General features: G+C 41.7%; 1 protein-coding gene across 3 annotated transcripts in view; it reads left to right on the top strand.

Annotated features, from left to right (window-relative positions):
- Nucleotides 1-21,567, top strand: part of LOC136864573 (protein spaetzle) — a 537,491-nt gene that overhangs the window by 96,385 nt on the left and 419,539 nt on the right. For 2 of the 3 annotated variants that reach the window (XM_067141755.2, XM_067141752.2), the window contains exon 2: nucleotides 5,914-6,003. The exons of the other annotated variant lie outside the window; for it this stretch is intronic. In XM_067141755.2, the coding sequence (XP_066997856.2) occupies nucleotides 5,914-6,003 (90 nt within the window). The remainder of the gene's footprint in view (nucleotides 1-5,913; nucleotides 6,004-21,567) is intronic. 3 annotated transcript variants of the gene reach the window in all.

Genomic DNA, 21,567 nt, shown 5'->3' with positions numbered 1-21,567 from the left:
TTCTAGCTTTGTATCACCAATCCGACATTCAGTTCTGTTGAATTTCTTACCTACTGACATCAATTTAGTCGTGGAGAGGCTAATTTTCATACCATACTCATTGCACCTATTTTCAAGTTCCAAGATATTAGACTGCAGGCTTTCGTCACAATCTGCCATTAAGACCAAGTCGTCAGCATAGGCCAGGCTGCTTACTACATTTCCACCTAACTGAATCCCTCCCTGCCATTTTATACCTTTCAGCAGATGATCCATGTAAACTACGAACAGCAAAGGTGAAAGATTACAGCCTTGTCTAACCCCTGTATGTACCCTGAACCAAGAACTCATTCTACCATCAATTCTCACTGAAGCCCAATTATCAACATAAATGCCTTTGATTGCTTTTAATAATCTACCTTTAATACCATAGTCCCCCAGTATGGCGAACATCTTTTCCCTCGGTACCCTGGCATATGCTTTCTCTAGATCTACGAAATATAAACACAACTGCCTATTCCTCTCGTAGCATTTTTCAGTTACCTGGCGCATACTGAAAATCTGATCCTGACAGCCTCTCTGTGGTCTGAAACCACACTGATTTTCATTCAACTTCCTCTCAACGACTGATCGCACCGTCCCTTCCAAGATGCCAGTGAATACTTTGGCTGGTATACTAATCAATGAGATACCTCGATAGTTGTTGCAATCCTTCCTATTCCCTTGCTTATAGATAGGTGCAATTACTGCTTTTGTCCAATCCGAAGGTACCTTACCAACACTCCATGTTAATCTTACTACTCTATGAAGCCATTTCATCCCGGTATTCCCACTATACTTCACCATTTCAGATCTAATTTCATCTATTCCTGCTGCCTTATGACAATGGAGTTTATTTACCATCCTTTCCACTTCCTCAAGCATAATTTCACCAACATCATTTTCCTCCTCCCCATGAGATTGGCTGTCCACAACACCACCAGGATGATTTCCTTTTACATTGAGAAGATGTTCAAAATATTGCCTCAACCTCTCCAGTGATTCCCTGGGATCTATTATGAGTTCACCTGAATTACTCAAAACACTGTTCATTTCCTTTTTCCCTCCCTTCCTAAGATTCTTTATTACTGTCCAGAAAGGTTTCCCTGCTGCTTGACTTAGACTTTCCAGGTTGTTACCAAAATCTTCCCATGACTTCTTTTTGGATTCAACAACTATTTGTTTCGCTCTGTTTCTTTCATCTACATACAAATCCCTGTCTGCCTCGGCCCTTGTTTGGAGTCATTTCTGATAAGCCTTCTTTTTACGTTTACAAGCTGCTCTCACTTCATCATTCCACCAAGATGTTCGCCTTTTCCCATCTTTACACACAGTTGTTCCTAGGTATTCCCTTGCTGTTTCTACTACAGCATCCCTGTATGCCACACATTCTCTTTCTATATCCTGAACCTGCTTACTGCCCACTGTTCGAAATTTCTCACTAATCATATCCATGTACTTCTGTCTAATTTCCTCGTCCTGGAGATTTTCTACCCTTCTTCGTTTGCAGACAGATTTCACTTTCTCTACCCTAGGCCTAGAGATACTTAGTTCACTACAGATCAGATAGTGGTCTGTATCATCGAAGAATCCCCGGAAAACTCGTACATTCCTAACAGATTTCCTGAATTCGAAGTCGGTTAAGATATAGTCTATTATGGATCTGGTACCTCTAGCCTCCCATGTGGAGCGGCGAATAGCCTTATGCTTGAAAAATGTATTCGTAACTGCTAAACCCATACTAGCACAGAAGTCCAGCAAACGCTTCCCATTCCCATTAGCTTCCATATCTTCCCCACATTGACCAATCGCCCTGTCATACCCTTCAGTTCTATTCCCAAATCTCGCATTGAAATCGCTCAATAGCACTATTCTATCCTTGCTGTTGACCCTGACCACGATGTCACTCAATGCTTCATAAAACTTGTCAACTTCATCCTCATCTGCACCCTCACATGGTGAATACACGGACACAATTCTAGTCCTAATTCCTCCAACTGACAAATCTACCCACATCATTCGCTCATTTACGTGCCTAACAGAAACTATGTTGCGTGCAATGGTATTCCTGATAAGGAGCCCTACCCCAGACTCTGCCCTTCCCTTTCTAACACCCGTCAAGTACACTTTATAATCTCCTATCTCTTCCTCATTATCTCCCCTTACCCGAATATCACTTACTCCTAGCACATCCAGATGCATCCTCCTTGCTGACTCAGCCAGTTCTACTATCTTTCTTCCATAAGCCCCATTAATATTGAATTCCATTTCGTTCGCCAAGTTGTTTCCAAGGAGTCCCTCGCCTGTCAAATGGGAGTGGGACTCCGTTACTCCCATAGGTCCGAGGCTTGCTTAAAATGTTTTGAGCTCGGTAAATTCATGAAGCAGGATGCTACCCTACTTGCACATAGTCCAAGTGAGGATCTCTTCTCTAACGGGTTATGGACCACCGGTAGATTGTATAGTCCTAGCCGCCTGAGCACAAGGAGGGCCACGACTCAGAATATGTCCGAGATGCCCACTCCCATTCCATAGCAACTGGTATCTCGACTCTCAGGACCACTTACTATGCCACTCAGCCGTTGCCCATGGTTCACGAACTAGGACGTGACTACAGTAACCCACAAACATGAACCACCTGAAAATTAATTACAGAAAAATGTTCATTGGCTGGATTCAAAACTGGAGGAATGAGAAGGAAGTGTTACAAACCTAGAAGCACATAACGAAACAAATGAAAGTTGAGAAAACCTATAAACACAAAATTTCTTTCAATAACGAATTGTTCTTCCTGGCACGAGTGCGTGACCATAGTTTTTGGTAGTGACATCTGAGAAATATGTCCAAACTTCCTGATGTACAGCAAAACAAAATCAAGAGAAATCCAATCAGTTTAGGAAACTTCACAATAACACAATAATTACTTAATATTTCAGTAGTGAAATGTTATTAATGTCTCAAGTTTATGTAGTAGCATTTTCCACATTTTGGTCGGTAGAGGAGTTCATTAAGGCGCTTATTTTGGAAGTGCGGAGTTGCGGTGTACCTCCCAGTACAACAACAATAATAATAATTAATAATAATAACAATAATAATTGTTATTGTTCTTTTACCTCCCACTAACTATTTTTACGGTATTCGGAGATACCGAGGTGCCGGAATATTAACCCCGGTCTTCTGTTCCGTGTCAGCAAATCTACCGACATAATAATGGCGTATTTGGGCACTTCCAAATACCACCAGACTGAGCCGGGATCGAAACCACAAACTTGGGCTTTGAAAGCCGAAAAGCCATTCGAGCCACTCAGCTCGGCTCCACTTGAAGTAAGTATGCTTAATTAATAACTACGATGTCTCGAGCATCGAAATTAAATAAATAAATAGGCTTAAATAAATAAATAAATCCTGGAAATGGTCATTGACCACTCGCGGAGAATTTCTTTGGATACTAGCGGACAAAGAATACAATGTCTGTATTGTTTCTTCTTCTTCTCCTTCCGCCACCGCTTTTCCAGCACCGTTGTGAGATCAGGGACCTTATTCTGCCACTCATGCGGATTTGGGGCCCGTTTTTACGTTAATAATAATAATAATAATAATGTTATTTGTTTTACGTCCCACTAACTACTTTTCAAGGTCCCCGGAGACGCCGAGGTGCCGGAATTTAGTCCCGCAGGAGTTCTTTTACGTGCCAGTAAATCTCCCGACACGGGGCTGTCGTATTTGAGCACCTTCAAATACCACCGGACTGAGCCATGATCGAACCTGCCAAGTTGGGGTTAGAAGGCCAGCGCCTTAACCGTCTGAGCCACTCAGCCCGGCTTTTTACGTTAAACCTGTGTGGAAGGATGTATTCAACTATTACGTGTTGTTGACATTGTGGTGTGCCGTTGTAACTGTTCTCTCTTTAGAGGAGACGAGAGTTATTACCTGGGGACGCATGAAAATAAAATAATCTATATGTGGCTTGCCCGCAAATTGCCACGTAAATAGAATCAATTATCATTCCATGGTTTCCGATTTCTCTATGTCATGTTTGGGCGCGAGCGTTGCAGTTTTAAACAAAACTGTAAAGCAAAATTTATACTTACTAGCATAGAGACTTATACTTAAATCACAGGGGTGGGATTTTAAATGATTAACCACTAAGTATCGCTTAAGAAAGAAAATTAACGCAATATAAAATACAAATTAATTTGTTATACAAAAAAATGAGATGAATCGGAAAAGTTCCTTTAAGCGTGGAGGGATTTAAGAATTTACGTTACTGAAGTTAACTGTTGCTTGCTTTATCTAACTGAAGCTCACCAATTGCAGTTTCCGTTGAGGTCATCTATTTTCCGTGGTTACACGTTCCCCTCTTCTCGTTGTTGAATTGGCTCCATGGACATCCTTCCTTCCGGGATGTGATTTGGGCTATCTGGACTAGCACTCCCTAATTGCCTAGTCTCTAAATTAGTCATTGCCCCTATACTTGTGAAAATTGATCAGCGTTGATCGTAGGAGGAGAAAATTCAGAGATATGAATGCTTCCATGTTAGCAGAAATCTCAATCCAACTTAGCTAATCTACTGATACTATACAGACTTGTACCAAATGTCATGGACTTGAACTAAACGTAGTTCTTCGTCCAGAATAATTACAGAATATATCACAAGCCGTAAGCTTGTTTCGTCTCACGCAGATCCGACAGTATCACAGCAGCTAAGTACTGTGTCGACGCGACAACACGCTGTACGAAAAATAACTATGTATCGAAGCGAGCACTCACTGTCTCAAAAATCAGTAAAGTAGTTGACGTTCTGGTAGCGATGTGTGTGCCGTGAGTCGAGGATTGCTTCGCGCTAGATAATATATCACCGGGCTCTCCCCACTCTTGGTAACAGCTCAACAACCAAATCTCTACATAACGAAGCATCTGATTCGTAGATCGCATTATCATCTCTCTCCCTTCATTCTTGACAAGTCCAGTAGGCGTGGCGATGATGTAGTTCTGCTGGCTAGCCTTGCACGCGGGTAGCTGTGTAGTGCCTTGCTCATGAGTTTAACCCAGTGATTCATCCAACTTCCCCGCTTCAAGAATAACTTTTCCTTGTACACAAGTATGAGATGAAATGACAACTACTCTGTCTCAACATTGACCATATTTACAATACATAATGAATTCCCATCCTACATAATATAATAACTTAAATAATAAATGATGTTCTAATATATACAATATGATTCCAAAAGCCTTATTTACAAATGATTGAAGTTAAAATATATATGTCATATAAATAATTGCCGATGGCGGATAATCTTGATATCCAGTGATATCGCGTAAAAGTATGGCTAGAGAAGCCTGGACGGTTACACTGTGTGCTAAGACAAACACGAACATCCCGAGTTTGTCGCTGCTGAAATCTCTGTCTGGTCGTTTTTCGATCCCATGACCCTCAATAGACTACATAAGGCCGTTACCGGTATGCTGATCATCCAGCCAAAGGGCTGGAAAATACGTGTGTTGTTGTCATGTCATTATTGTTCTCTCTGTTCAGGGATGTAGAACACTGACTTCTAATTTTATAATAATTTTGGCATTGTTTCTAAAATATATTAGACCCAAGAAAAGAAAGTATACAGCGTGGAACCAATTTGTTATGAAAAAGTCCGGCGGTCTGGATATTTTAGGCCATTGAAAACAACAGCTGTCGTCGTCGTCGTCGTCATCATCATCATCATCATCATCATCATCATCATCATCATCATCATCGTCGTCGTCGTCGTCGTCGTCTCATGAAAAAGGTACGGGCAGGTAGACTCCAGCTCTGCCTACGTTCTAAACGAGCAAGTTTCTTGTCAAATTCCCATTTAATATAGGATAATAAACTTTGTAATTACACTCCATTTCAGGTGGGAGCTGGGAAAGTTTGGGACTCCTATGACCAGCAAATCTTGAGGTTGCACTTCACACTGTCTTTCAACCACATCTTTCTATCAAGGGTAAGCACATTTCTTGGCATCTATCAGTGCATGGCATAATGAGTTGAAATCACTCTTACGGTATCCTATTACACATTTTCTCATCTTAAGCTCATCATTTTCAACTCTGACAGATGGCAGCCTGTGAACTTCTTGAGAATGGGAACAAAAGGGCTCATGGCGCATCATTCAGGAACTTCATGCGTCGACATGTTCACTGAGTAAGCTGAAGATATGTGGGGAAAAAACAAACACAAATAGTTTAGCCAAACATGTACTGAAAATAGGCAACACAATATTGAAGGCTAGCAAACGTATATCAAAACAAAGAATTAATCGGAAAGACACATTATTTCAATAAAACTTACAAATCAGTAAATCCAATTCATCTAAGAAGTTAAAACGAGGGGGCGTGATTAGCTCAGTGGCTTAGCTGCTTGCGTCCCGCCCGGAAGGCTGAGGTTCGATTCCCGGTCGATCCTGGGTTGAGATTTTCATATAAAAGTAACGTGTCTTCAGTCGAAACCAAAATGAGCCTGGATGGCTCCGGTGACTGCATAATAACTGGGATAAGCTTAGGAAATGAATCATTATCTGATTCTGACGTCGGTGTTGTTTCGTTTAGAAGATAACCTGGACGATTTGTGAAGAAGCTTGTCCGGTTAAGTCATTCAGGCTTTGCATCAATCTTTACACCTAATTGAATATATCCACGATTCCATTTTGTTGGTTTTAGGAACCCCATATCAATTATTCATATGTTTTCATTATGCCCATCGTACCATGTTTCGCCCACGTAGTCAAAAGTGGCATTGAAAATGTAAGGGAGTTACGTGATAAATACCGGAAAATTGTGGCATATTTCATCCAGTACCGGCAAAGGAAAACTGGTCTCAATGACTGGGAAACATCTACGGCTGTAACTACGTACCATATTTACTCGCGTAATCCCCCCCCCCCTTTTTTTACTTTTTTCGACCTAAAACGGGGAGGGAAAATTAAGCGAATCCAAATAAAAAATGGAAATGAAAAAAGTTAACATAATTACCTTACTTAAGTTGCGAAATTTATTTAGGCCTAAAATAGTACAAAATAATCGAAAATATGTATAACACAATTGTAACAAATAATGGAAGGCGATAATACGTTCCCTAGCAATAATTATACGGAAACCGTCGTCTTTTAATGTCACTCGAGAATTCGCTGAAGATAGGAGCCAGAGACCTGAAATAAATTAGAATACTGTATTTGGGTAAAATCTGTAAAACTGCCAATGCTAATATGTATTTCACTTCAAAGAAATAGACTTATCATGTCATCATCGATGCTTTCTTCCAAAGTCGTCTGCGATGAATCACTCCCATTCTCTTCTATCTCCCAGATGCAGTCATGTTCAGTTCCCTCTAGTTCGTTGGAAATGCCAGTTTTCTTGAAACTTTTATCAATAATATGTTGTGAAATCAGTCAACATGCATGAACAATCAACTCACATATTCATTATAGTGAAGGCCTCTTGGATCTTCCCGGTAGACGTCACAGTATGAGAACCTCCCGACATTCATTCAGAATATAGGTGCCTGCCGCACGTTGTCTTTGAATGGCTTGTTGACGCTTACATCAAGAGGCTGCGAGGCTGACGTCAAGCCACCAGGAATTATTGCAGCATCAGTCTTCTGGTTGACCATTTCTTGGCTAACATCATCAAAAAGATGACCACGGAAACTGTCCAAAACCAGGAGAAACCTGTGGTTTAAGAGATTTGGTTTGTCTTCTCCACACAAAACGCAACCTATCCTTCATGAGATCCGCTACCATCCATCTATTCTCATGGACACGAATGTGCACACCAGAAGGAAATTTCCCGTTGAGAATTGTTTTTCGCTTGAAAATTACATAGGGAGAAAGTTTCGCCCGTCCGCAGTAACAGCCAGCATAACTGTGCAGCGAAGCTTCTCTGCCCCAGTAGTGCTCATGACTACACTGGATGCACCCTTTTCGTGTTTTTTGGCATTTGTAAAATCGGAGTTCGATCTGCATTTCCGATTTGCGATAGCAGATAATTGTATTCGCGCCGCTTCCTAATTGCAAATCTATGAAACTGCACGATTTTTTCACGGTGGTCCTTCGGAAGTCGCTGGCATAGAGATGTCTCTCTTCGAATATAAACATTGTTCCTTTTCATGAACAGACAAAGCCAACCTCTGCTTGCTTTAAAATCAGGAATTGTCAAGGTTCTTGCTACTTCTACAGGTTTTAACTGGAGCATCTCGTGGGAAACTGAAAAGCCATAATTTCTCAATTGATTTACGTAAGAAACAACTTCCTTTTCAATTTCTGGATGCTTCCCGGTTTTTGGTCTCCGAAATGATAGTTGTTTTCTTGGTACACTGTAATTCTTGTTTCTGCTTCCGCCAGTAACGCACGTGTGATGGTGCTACGGAAAATTCACGAGATACAGCACGATTGCCGTTATTTTCGGCAGATTCTATTACAGACAATTGTGCGTCGCAACTACTGTTTTTTCTTTGCCATCACGTCACAAAAAACACTGTCCGACTCGTTGGCTGAATGGTCAGCGTACTGGCCTTCGGTTCAGAGGGTCCCGATTTCGATTCCCGGCCGGGTCGGGGATTTTAACCATAATTGATTAATTCCAATGGCTCGGGGGCTGGGTGTTTGTGGCGTATTCAACATTAGAAATCATCCTAGGTAGTGCCCTCATCTTCACAGACATGCAGGTCGCCTAATAGGCCGTGTACTAGAAAAAGACCTGCACCAGGCCTCTCCGGAGGCCATACGCCATTATTATTATTGTTATTATTATTATTATACGCAGAAACATTGGACATGATTGGAAAGGGAGATCTAGAGAACATCAGAAAGAAAGAGAGGAAAATGCTCCGGAAGATCTTGGGCCCGAAAATGAAAGGTGGGGAGAGGAGACTTAGACCCAACAAAGAACTATACCAGAAGACAGAGGAAGTCGTCGTACTGATGAAAAAGCGAAGGCTTCAATTTTATGGACATTTACAGAGAATGGACACCAACCGACTGACAAAAAGGATTTTCAGCTTCTTCAGCCTAAGGAAGACGGAACCAAAATGGTTTCGGGAAGTAAGGACCGACCTGGCCAGGATAGGAGTAGAAAAAGAGGACGTACTGGACAGAAACAAATTTAGACAAAAAGTGAAGGAGTTCAAGGGTTTCCAGGAGACTGGGGAAGAACTTGTGAAGAAGAAGAAGAAGAAGAAGAAGAAGAAGAAGAGAACCTACACAGAAGAACAGAAGAAAGAAGTCAGTGCAAGGATGAAGAAGTACTGGCAGAATGTGAAGTCAGGACTGGTGAAAAATAACGTAAAGACTGTAAAACGTGGTCCATAGATGGCCGGAACGATAATAAATAAATAAGAATAATTATTATTATTATTACCAAGAACACTCCGCACTACAATTCATAAGTAAGAACACTGTTGAAAGCGATTACGCATGCGAGTCACAGCTGATAACAAGGGCTAGATACTGTATGTGTGTTCTGGCCCCGGGCGCTAGAATGTTGAGTAATCAGTCACTTGCTCTTCTCCTAGCATGGGAAACATGAACTGGAATTTCCAAACTAGTTCCCGATTTCCGAAGACGAGATAAGTCCGTGGTTCGCAACTGGTGGAAACCGTAGATAAAACGGGGGGGGGGGGGGGGCGGTATATGGGATTAAATATTTTTTTCCAAATGTTCACTCTGAAAATCAGGGAGGGAAAATTACGCGAGGGGAAAAGTTACGCGAGTAAATATGGTAAAGCCAAGGATATGACGTGCACTGTTCGTTTACTCGTAGCTTGTGGTCACTAGTTGAGTTTTAGATATTGTAACAATTTGATGAATACTGATAAATAAAATCATGAATAAAAATATATAATCGAAATGTCCGTAATATGGGCGACAGATTTCACCAAAATGGATCCCTCGAATTTAGATAGAGCATGATAAACTTTACATCCCAGGGCGTGTACATAATGCTGCGTACTGGTACATCTGCTGCAGGCCTTACCTAACCTCCTGAAAACGACTAAATAGGTAGGAACTGGACCTAGGTTCATCAATAACTCCACTGCTTCTATAATATCTAACTATATTCTCAATAAATTCGTGCATGAGCACCCCACCAACACACCAAAATATACACATAATACACACACAAAATATTGCTGGAAGACTCCATATTTACAACAACAACAACAATGAAAACAGTGGGCAAACGAAAGCGAGACCTAAGCCACCATTTGTAGTTAGTTCGTTGAACAATATACATATATGTATATAAAAACCCTTCACTGTCTCAATATCAATACGACTTGCCGATTCTCGTAATCGGCACTTATAACACCACACAGATACCGTACCTCGTAATACTGTGTTCACATACTTTAACACTTGTTGTAAAGATATATACATTTGAGCAACACACGCTTGTCGATCCCGAACATAAATTATGGAAAGTCTGAGATAGCTTTCACCAACATATTATGCCAAGCCGCCACAAGTGCTACAATACTAAGTTGTATGTCAGTCACTTTTCACAAACATAAAACACTACGTTCCACAAACTAGACTACGTTCCACAAACGTTTGAAGTCCAGTCCAGTATATAGCAACAGCGTCACTCCAGCACCGCATATCAGCACTACTTCCTTCCCGTACAGTCTGTCCGCACTACTTCCTTCTCGTACATTGTCTCAGTTATGGTTCACTTCGGCCGTGATGTCGAAGTATATCAAGACTTCATCTCTCACATGATACGCCGAGATTGATCCCTGCCAGCCAATCATGAGTGATCCTCTTGTTAAGACCATGCCCTGAACTTCTTCTTGCTCCCAAGACTCTCGGATGTTTCACACGAGTCATAGAACTTTCCTAGTACAACAACAAGCACATCTCATGAGACTGGGATGCTTGCATGAGTCATACAAACTACCAGAGTCAATATAGCAATGTTTTCCCACTCGTTGTTCAAAATAAATTACTCACACTTACATATGTGGAGATCTCCCAGATTACAAATATTAATGACAAAATATACAAGTGAAATACTGACGATAATAATAATAATAATAATAATAATAATAATAATAATAATAAATAATCGAATACTGACAATAATATCTCACACTTCTACATGTAGTGTTGGGGTGTGATATATGTACTATAACAATATTATGTACGACGACTTTGTGACTTGTCGACAACGGCACAGGAAGATGATTAGGAATTACCATTCTCTTATTTGAATAAATATTCTGAATTAGTTGACCCTCAGAATAATGAAAACATGAATGTGAAATGCAAGCCTTGATTGGGGGCAATCATTTTGAAAGTTTCAAGGTTTCATGTTTATTCTCACTTATTGATGATATCTACTTAATTTTTTCTGTGCTAAAAACATATAATGAGGTGATATCTCTTTCCTTGCAAACTTACATATCATTGCGGCCACATATGAATAAAATCAGTGATTTCCTAAAGACTAACGTCCGGTGAAGTAATTGAAATTTTAGTGATTACCTGTTGAAACGTAATTAGTAACTGAAATTGAGTAAAATATTTATCAAATAACTGTAATATAGCCCAGTTACTTTTACTTTGTACTCCTCCCATCATCGATGTTTAATGTGAATGTCTTGCAGCACCTAACATACAAGCCTCTGCCTCTTCCTTCTTGAAATGACAATCGCCCAGCCGAATAGCTCAATCAGGAGAGCGCTGGCATTCTGAGATCAACGTGGCGGGCTCGATCATAGCTCAGTCCGGTGGTATTTGAAGGTATTCTAATAAGTCAGCCGAATCGTTACCGCATAGCGCCGCGAGAACAGAGGAGTCCCTCAAGGCTTTGTACTTGGACCTCTTCTTTTCGCACTCTTTGTGAATGACATATCATCGAATTTATGACATTGCAAATACCATATGTACGCTGACGACCTTCAACTCTACACAGACTCTACAGCACGAGATCTTCAGGAAACTATAGACTTATTAAACACTAACTTACAGACTGTTAGTGACTGGTCTGCTGCGCACGGCCTGAAATTGAAGCGTACGAAGTCACAAGTAGACCTTCTTGGCCATCAAAATAAATGACAAGTAAACGTCCGTTGCCCAGAGTAATCCTTCAGAATGTTGCAATTCCTTTTGTATCACAGGTGAAAAATCTCGGCGTTATCGTGGACGAACGCATGACTTAGTCTGGACATATCTTATACATCTGCCAAAACCTTTTCTCATCTCTTCATTCTTCATATAAACACATACTTCCAATAAAACGTATACAGAAATCAATCGAAGCTCTTGTAATGGCACATTTTGACTATTGTGATGATGTGTTCAATGATGTGAGGCCACAATTCTTCCTAAGGCTACAACGTGCTCAAAATGCATGTGTGAGATATATATGCAGTTTAAGAAAATATGACCGTGTGTCATCATCTTCCCTAGAACTAGAGTGGTCGCTGCACCATGTTCGTCGTACCATCATGCTTTGTCTCTGCTCCACCGAGTTCTCACTACATCTTCCCCATCTTACCTTTCTTCGCGTTTCCATTGCTTCTCAGATGTTCATGGCATAGATACCAGTGCTCAAACATCAAACATGCTCGTCATTCCTCACCATCGAGGAGCCACGGTAGAGGCGTGGCCAATCCTCCTCTGCTCGGTTGGCCGGTCAGAGTGCAGAGCTGTTGGACCACGGACCAGCCGTGGCCACTTGTGGGCCTAGACCCACTCTGCATCTACCGACGGAGAAAGGAGCGTCCGTGGGCTATAGGAGGAACTCTCGCCTTAGTGAGGAGAACGGAAAACATCGGGAAACCATTGTTAGATTAGCCGACGGTGGGACCAGCCCACCGTCTCCCGAATGCACCGGGTAGAGTTAGCTGAAGCTACTCTGCTCGGTTGTGTGTAGATAGAGCGGCAACAGCGCCGCTTTCGATATACGCATTTTAGCTGTGTTGGGGAGTAGCCTACATCAATTCTGTGCCGTAGAAATATCTCGCGTTTTGATTTCGTAAGGAGAGAGGCTGTAGTCCTTACACCTAGATACCATTACTGAGGAACACTTGTCTTAGAAACCGTACCTGCAGGAAAAATGAAACCTGGAGCACATGATTATAATATTCTTCCCTTGGTTTGTCCCATTTTTTATGAATCTGAAATTAAAAGAAGAATTATCATTTTTAAAATTTTTGTGAACTATTTTTTTTCTGAAAGACACACCATGGACAATTTTCTACTGGACACGGGATATTGAAAATATGCGGTAGTGTGTGTTTATATTGGACAGATAAGGAGTGAAAATTTCATACCTCAATGTAGTTTAGTTTCTGAGAAAAATATCTCTTTACGTGAAGAAGGAAGAGGCAGTCTTCAGATAATTAACGCTAAAATTGTTTTACAAGCCTCATAGCAAATGGTGCTGTTACAGGTACCATAGAATTTACTCTTCAGAAATTACGAACAATCCGCCTTTCTGGTGTAGTGGTTAGTGAGATTAGCGTCCGACCCCCCCCCCTCCACCCCGGTTCGATTCCCGGCTCTGACACGAAATTTGAAAAGTGGTGCGAGGACTGGAACGGGGTCCACTCAGCCTCGGGAGGCCAACTGAGTAGAGGGAGTTTTATTTCCACCTCAGCCATCCTCGAAGTGGTTTCCCATTTCTTCAGGTAAATGCTGCGATGGTACGTAACTTCAGGCTACAGCCGCTTCCTTCCCTCTTCTTTGCCTATCACTTCCAATCTTCCCATTCCCAACAAGGCCCCTGTTCAGGATAGGTGAGGCTGTGTGGGCGAGGTATTTGTCCTCATCCCCAGTTGTATCCCCAACCAAATGTCTCACGCTCCAGAACACTGCCCTTGAGGCGGTAGAGGTGGGGTCCCTTGCTGAGTCCGGGGGAAAACCAACCCTCGAGGGTAAACAGATTGAATAAAAAAATTACTAACAGCTACTGAGAGCAGATCAGGACCAATTATAATGTATCCAGTCAATGATGTTTACAGGATGTTACACGGAGAACAGCTCGAAGGAAGAAATAGAGGCATGGCACCCGAGTGCTCAGGGACAATTAACTTTTCGTTTTAAGCCTCTCGATCTTTCAAAGAAGACCTGTTCTATTCCAATCCAAGCTGCAGTACCATAAAATGCAAAAATAAGTATGAAATTCGACAGATTGACTAAATTGACTACAGTATAACCTTACACAGATAGATGATGGCCAGATGTCGTTCCATTTTTGTTTGAAAATGTAAATCTTAAAACACTTAGTACATTTCGGATGCCACAATTTTGGACGATGGTTATATGTGGCAGGTCCATTCTGTGTGGGGTTACTTCGTTTGAATAGATGATACCATAATCCTGAGTTCATTTATCCGTAATACAATGCGTTAGTTAACAGTTATAAGGAAATGTTGAATACTACATCATTTAGATCGTAGGAGCGACCTGTTACTGACCCTGCCGCGGTTATCAGAGCTTGATTACAGATGACTTAAAAATAAGTTGATACTCAGCTCTCTGTTCGGACCACTTACTTGGCAGCTATCCATGATGTAGGACTAGGGAAAAGAACAAGAAAGAAAGGTACCGCAATGTGATTTGACCTTAACTGAAAACTGCTTAAGATATAACTCAACCACTCTGTTAAGGTGATTTCCTTATCCTGTCTGCTGCTGTTGTGGTACCTCTTTCTACTTAGGAGAATGTAATTAGTTCGTCGGATTTTGACGCAGATTCCTGAAGATAATTATATGAATCATTTAGACGCCATGAAGCGCAGGAAATAGTTGACAACTGAAAAGGAGGGTTGATTGTAGATAGTGTAGTTGTTTGTGCGAGGCTCTCAATGTTCCCAATGTTCTCTTGGAGAGTATAATAGGTGAAGGGCCAAAATGTAATGTAATTAGACTTTCTGCGGCATAGTTCAAGGTTATGTCAAAGACAGAGAGTACAAAGCATTTATCAGCTGAACTTGATTAACTGAAGGCCGGAACAATTGAAGACATAATCGTAACTATGGCGGGTATAGACAGAAGTGGAATTTCGGCTAGGTGTTAGGAAAAAAAGTGGAGTGAACTAAACTTTTGGAGTTGGCAATTCATTTGAATTCATTTGAAATTTTATCCGATGATGCTGGAATTAGAATTGTTAAACTAGTAGTATTTCTTGTAACATTTTCTTTCCATGGAATTGCTTGTTGTACTCTCGTCGTCGTCGTCGTCGTCGTCGTCGTCGTCGTCGTCGTCGTCGTCGTCGTCGTTGTTGTTGTTGTTGTTGTTGGGTAATTATGTTTTAATTTTACCTTATTATCACACTACTGTTAGTGATCGTTGCCATCGCGATACTTCCCAATTGCGTGTCGTCCCAAAACTCACAAGTTTCAAAACTCGCACGAGTCTCAAAACTCACGAATTCCAGGAAGAGGATTAGTAAGAGTAAACCGCTTACCTGGGCCAGTCTCAAAACTCACGAGCGGGACCAGTTCTTCTTTGAATGGATAGATGTCCACCCTATTAATGATGGGATAACGGAATATATTTAATAATCCAATAACTTCTATCCGATTATTTAAATAATCGAATGAATAACCAAATCAAATAATGGAATGAGTTCCAAATATCATTCCGTTATATCGCGCAGAATAATCGGATGAGCCATGAATACATTTTTCGCTCTAAGTGTGTCGGGTAGATAATCGATTGAAGTAAGTTAATAGATGAACTCTTACGAAAAATAGAAACACGCCTGTTTCCAAACGAATCTCCAAATGTTGAAACTAAATGAGTGAATTAACTGTGTTGATCTGTAATATCTCTAAATAAAATTCCTTATTTTTGTAAATGCCGCCTTCCGGTCGCATAATGGAACTAAGCCTCAGTACTACCAACTGACTTTTTTTTTACTGGCAGCGGGCAATATACCTACTGTAATTTGATGTCGTCCGGCTTTATGCATAAATAGCATGCTGGCCTTTGGTCCAGGGGGTCCCGGGTTCGGTTTCCGGTCGGGTAAAAGATTTAAACTTTCATTAGTTAATTCTTATAGCTCGGGGACTGGGTGTTCGTGCCGTCTTCTGCATTAGACTTCACCTTAGGTAGGGCCTCATCTTCACAGACGTGCAGGTCATCTGTACGGCGTCAACTCTAAAGACCTGTAGACCTCTCGGGAGGCCACACGCCATTATTATAAATTTATGTGAAAGGGAAGAAATACATTATATTAGCTTTAAGACAACAGCAAAATATCTTTAAGAAGTAATAATGATACACCTCTGTCTCTTTCATTCACCACCCATTATTTTACCCCTGTGGATTGGGCTGGCAGAATAACATCCACAGTACCCCCTGTTTGTCGCAAAAGGCGACTAAAAAGGGGCCCCAGGTGCTCTTAAATTATTTAAGAAAAGACTAGATAAACAACTGATAGGCAATATGCTACGTGGGTGACTGCGCTTAATGCATATCAGTAGTGATTGACCGATTGACTGACTGATTGAGCAAGAGAACGTGGGTTGGCGACCTCGGTGCCCTTTGCTGAGTCCGGGCATTGCTTCCACTCACTTGTGGCAGTATCCTTGCTTTCATCTATCCTTGGTCAATTCTTGTTCTTTTCCGAACCCCGGCGGTATTAAGTTTCCCGTTAAAACAGTACTAACCACCACCAAGTCCGGCTCCATGGCTAAATGGTTCTCGTGCTGGCCTTTGGTCACAGGGGTCCTGGGTTCGATTCCCGGCAGGGTCGGGAATTTTAACCATCATTGGTTAATTCCGCTGGCACGGGGACTGGGTGTATGTGTTGTCTTCATCATTAGTTCATCCTCATTACGACGCGCAGGTCGCCTACGGGAGTTGAATCAAAAGACCTGCATCTGGCGAGCCGAACATGTCCTCGGACACTCCCGGCACTAAAAGCCATACGCCATTTCATTTTACAGTACAACCACCGACATTTCCTTCATTATTTTCAACTCTTACTGCTTTGTATTGACCATTTACACATTTTATTGGCGTGGGAAAGAACCAATATCACAAAATATCACCATCATCATCGATCTCGAGTTTCTTTGAAGTAATTCAGCGAAATCATTTCAAAGCTAGCGACCAACGACTTCGCCATATTTTAGAGAAAATTCTGACGAATTTTAATTTATGGCTTGAAAAATTTGGTGAGCCAAGTAGCCAATATTATAAATCATTGCACTTCGCGTAACCGCTTGGGCGCGTGATGCAATACATTAATCTTTGCATTTTATGTAATGGCATCTGAGTGCATGACTTATTCATACGTGTGCAGCATGAGTTCGTTTTATTTTTGGAAAGCTTAACAGAGACCGTTCGTCCTACCCGTGCACTTCCTGTACGGGGTGGAGGTGGGTGATTTTACGTTCCCTGTGATGAGATTGATGAGTTGATGACGTTAGGATTACTTTTCGTTCCATTATTTCGAAAGCGTTCACTATCTATTTGCCCCAGTCATTCGAATGGAATTTCAAATGAATAATCGAATAGAAGCAATACTGTAATTGAATAAACGAAAAATTAAGCAAATGGATTAATAGAATAAAATTAAATAATCGAATAAGCGAATAATTTGTATTCGATTTTTCAATCACTACAACCTACCCACATAACGACTGTAGATACTTGAACATTTAATCGGAATTGTGCGACAAGGTGCATTGTTAGCGCCAGCTGGAACTGCGTGCCCTCTTGTAATTGGCACCTCTCTCATCAAGACGTGGGCTTGTGTGCCTCACAGAAAGTATCGCGACAGGGGATTGAGAAACCCACGGACGCCATGGACCCGCGCGGATAACCGCACTCGGCCTTTCAAATTAAGGCCTAGTTCCATAAGCCGCTGTAAAGCTTTGTCTTTTTAAATGTATTTTATTTTTATGTATTTTTATATATTTTTTTACTATTTATATATTTCTGTCAATTGGTTTAGTATGCTTAATTTGGTTCAATTGGTCTTTTTTTCCACTATTTCCATTACTTTATTTACATGATTAATTTAACAAGGAAAGATTTATTTTCTGTTTAACCCATCTTAAGGATGAAGGAAGTAACTCTCAGAAATGCACCTACATCTCTTGTTCCCTCATATATTTTTGTGTTTTGTTCGATCCTCTTATCAACTTGGTAGTGTTTGTTTCTTCTTTTTAAACCCTCTAGGTTCAACTCCATCCTCATAATCTTCTTATCTGATTTCTCAGCTTCTTGCTTAAGTCCTTTTATTAAGTCTTTTATTCGAGGGTGAGGTCTTCCCAGAACATTGTTTATTTGGTGATTCCATCCTTCCACAGAATTGTTTGTTCTGTGTCTTCTGTTATAGCAGTTCCACGTTTCCAGGGGAACTAGTGGATTTTGTAGCCAATGATCCACAAAATAGTCAAAAAAATACCGTCAACATTTGGTCTTCGGGGGCGTTACTATGAATGTAGATCCACCCCTCGTCAGGAAGGCAAGTACCGAGCTCGATAGCTGCAGTTGCTTAAGTGCGGCCAGTATCCAGTAATCGGGAGATAGTGGGTTCGAGCCCCACTGTCGGCAGCCTTGAAGATGGTAGTCCGTGGTTTCCCATTTTCACACCAGGCAAATGCCGGGGCTGTACCTTAATTAAAGCCACGGCTGCTTCCTTCCACTTCCTAGGTCTTTCCTATCCCATCGTCGCCAAAGACCTATCTGTGTCGGTGCGACGTAAAACAAATAGCAAAAAAAAAGAAGGCATTGTAATTGTTTGTCGGACTTCCTGATTCGTTTTGTAGGCTTTACTGAGGCCTATTTCCTGAAAGTTTCGCCAGAGACTTTGACATAAATGGAAGAAGCATCCTTGCACTTTGATAGAAGGAAATACTTCTTTTATTTCTTTGATAGCGGCTGTCTCAGAGTCGACGTTTATTTCATTTGGGTTCCATTCTGGGATGTTTGTTTCCTCACTGGTGCTTCCAAGATCAGCATGTATCGTATAGCTGTGAAAACTGGCTGCTGCAACTTTTGAAAGTACCATCCATTAGAAATGTCCTATGCGCTTTGAGACATTCTCTTCCCTTTGCGCTTGAAAGTACTAATATATTTTCTCCATCCCTGTTGTATCCAAGAAGAAATGTACTGCCATCGGTCATGCGTAGAGTGTCTTCATCTAAATTAATATCGTTTCGATGTTTTAGCTCCTTTTGGACTCCCTGGGATTTATTTCGGTGCCTGTAGAGTGATGTTTTTTACACTGGAAAATTGAGGTACCCTAGTGATAAATTCATATCCTCTTTGCTGCAAGGATTCAAATTCTTCTGTGTAGACCTGAAACAAAAAATATTATCCTTACCTTCTTGTACCTGTTGTTTGTTAGGTCATCAGCCCAGAGGCTGGTTGGATCCTCAAATAGCACCACCAAAGGCTATGCAGTTATAGGGAAACTGCAAAAACCAATGGCAGAGCCCAAATGAGGCGTACTAGGCAGGATGAGGAGTGAGGTAGTTTGCCATTGCTTTCCTCACTGGACCAAAAGGTGCCACTGCAGCACGATTGATCCTATGAGCAACACTTTTCATAACACTCAGACACTAGTTGTGCCCCAAATGTCATTACTCAGCACCACCCATACCCCAGCAGATTCCATATTGTCACAGCCATGGATGAGACTGGGACTTCGGTGGAAGCTACACTTTGCTCTGGCCTGTGCCAAGAGATGGATACAAAAATACTGCATCCATCAAGAAATGCAACAGGCAGTGTAATAACCAGTAGTACCAATATTCCTTAAGTACTCACCTACTCGGAACAAATATAATTTATAAACCATTTCTATTAATGCTTGTTGTTTCAAAGGGCCTAACATCTAGGTCATCGGCCCAATTTCTATTGAAAACGACACAGATAACAGGCTGTTAGCTACAATGCACGAGCAGACACGCGCGCGATTTTATAACGGTCTTTAGTTTTGTCTGCGGACCCTTCAGAAATGAAAACGAGTGAGTTGGCCGTGAGTTCAGGGGCGTGCAGCTGGGTTCGAACCCCACTGTCGGCAGCCCTGAAGATGGTTTTCCGTGGTTTCCCATTTTCACACCAGGCAAATGCTGGGGCTTTACCCTAATTAAGGCCACAGCCGCTTCCTTCTCACTCCTAGTCCTTTCCTATCCTATCGTCGCCATAAGACCTATCTGCGCCGGGCTGAGTGGCTCAGACGGTTGAGACGCTGGCCTTCTGACTCCAACTTGACAGTTTCGATCCTGGCTCAGTCCGGTGGTATTTGAAGGTGCTCAAATACGTCAGCCTCGTGTCGGTATATTTACTGGCACGTAAAAGAACTCCTGCGGGACTAAATTCCGGCACCTCGGCGTCTCCGAAGACCGAAAAAGTAGTTAGAGGAACGTAAAACAAATGGCATTATTATTAGAACTATCTGTGTCGGTGCGACGTAAACCAGCTTGTAAAAAAAGTGTTTAAATTACCTGTGTAGCTGATGTTCCATGTTCTTCACGAACTCGTTTCTTGGCCTGGCTGACTGCTTTGTACACATCGAGGCTTGCTTCATTAGGTACACACTGGTTGACTGTTTCACTAAAAACACTATTGTCACTTGCAGTTATCACTTTACCGGCACACGCGGATGACAGTCTTTTATAGCAAAACCATACTGTTTCGCCCGACTTGTTCTCTCGTTGCTTGTAAAACCTATAACCATTGTACACTAAATTTATTTTACCCTTTTGTGAAGAGATGAACTGCATGTTGTGCACTGTTCGATGGCACCAAGCAAAATAACTGAATAAAGATCAGTGTTACACTTGGATAATGTGATCTTTGGTAGGATGTTAATTCCTGTTAATAGTACATGGGAAATGCCATTATAAAAGTCGATGGAAAAACATGGGTTGAAGGGAAGCGTGAGTCATCGCGCAGCTCATCCCTCCTGCGGTCATCGCAAGCACCTGCTGTCCGGAGTCGTGAATTTTGAGACTCATTAGAATGTTTACTTTAGCGACCAGTTTGTATCCGTGAGTTTTGAGACATAACCCCCAATTGCGATGCATTTGTTGTCAATACTACTACTACTAAACCTACAACCTGTTCTCCAGTCATTGACCGGGTCAGGGATGGAATGAACGAATCATATATATAGGCTATTAGTACGACGGGGTCGCCACTCCCAAAGTGATTTATTAATGATTGATAGATGCTATGAAATGAGAATGGGGAGTGTTGCTGGAATGAAAGATTGTCCAGCACAAATCTCACATGTTGTGACCGGCATTTGAATAACGGGATCCAGTGGTGAGAGGCCAACACGCTGCCGTCTGAGCCACGGAGGCTTATACTACTACTACTACTACTACTACTAGCAAAGTCACCTCCGTACAGGCCATGAAAGCCCTTGGAGGAGTGGAAGGTAAAGGCTTCCACCATTGTTAACCTCGACACGTGATGGGGTAGAGTGGTTAGCTCTACGCCCGGCCTCCTTCGCCCCTAGGAATTAACCTGGTACTCATTTTTGGTGTAGGCTGAGTGAACCTCAGGGCCATATGCATCTCCGGAAGTGGATATCACG

This window comes from Anabrus simplex, chromosome 2 (genome assembly GCF_040414725.1).
Source record: "Anabrus simplex isolate iqAnaSimp1 chromosome 2, ASM4041472v1, whole genome shotgun sequence".
NCBI lineage: Eukaryota > Metazoa > Arthropoda > Insecta > Orthoptera > Tettigoniidae > Anabrus > Anabrus simplex.
This window is presented reverse-complemented; position numbering and strand designations above follow the sequence as displayed.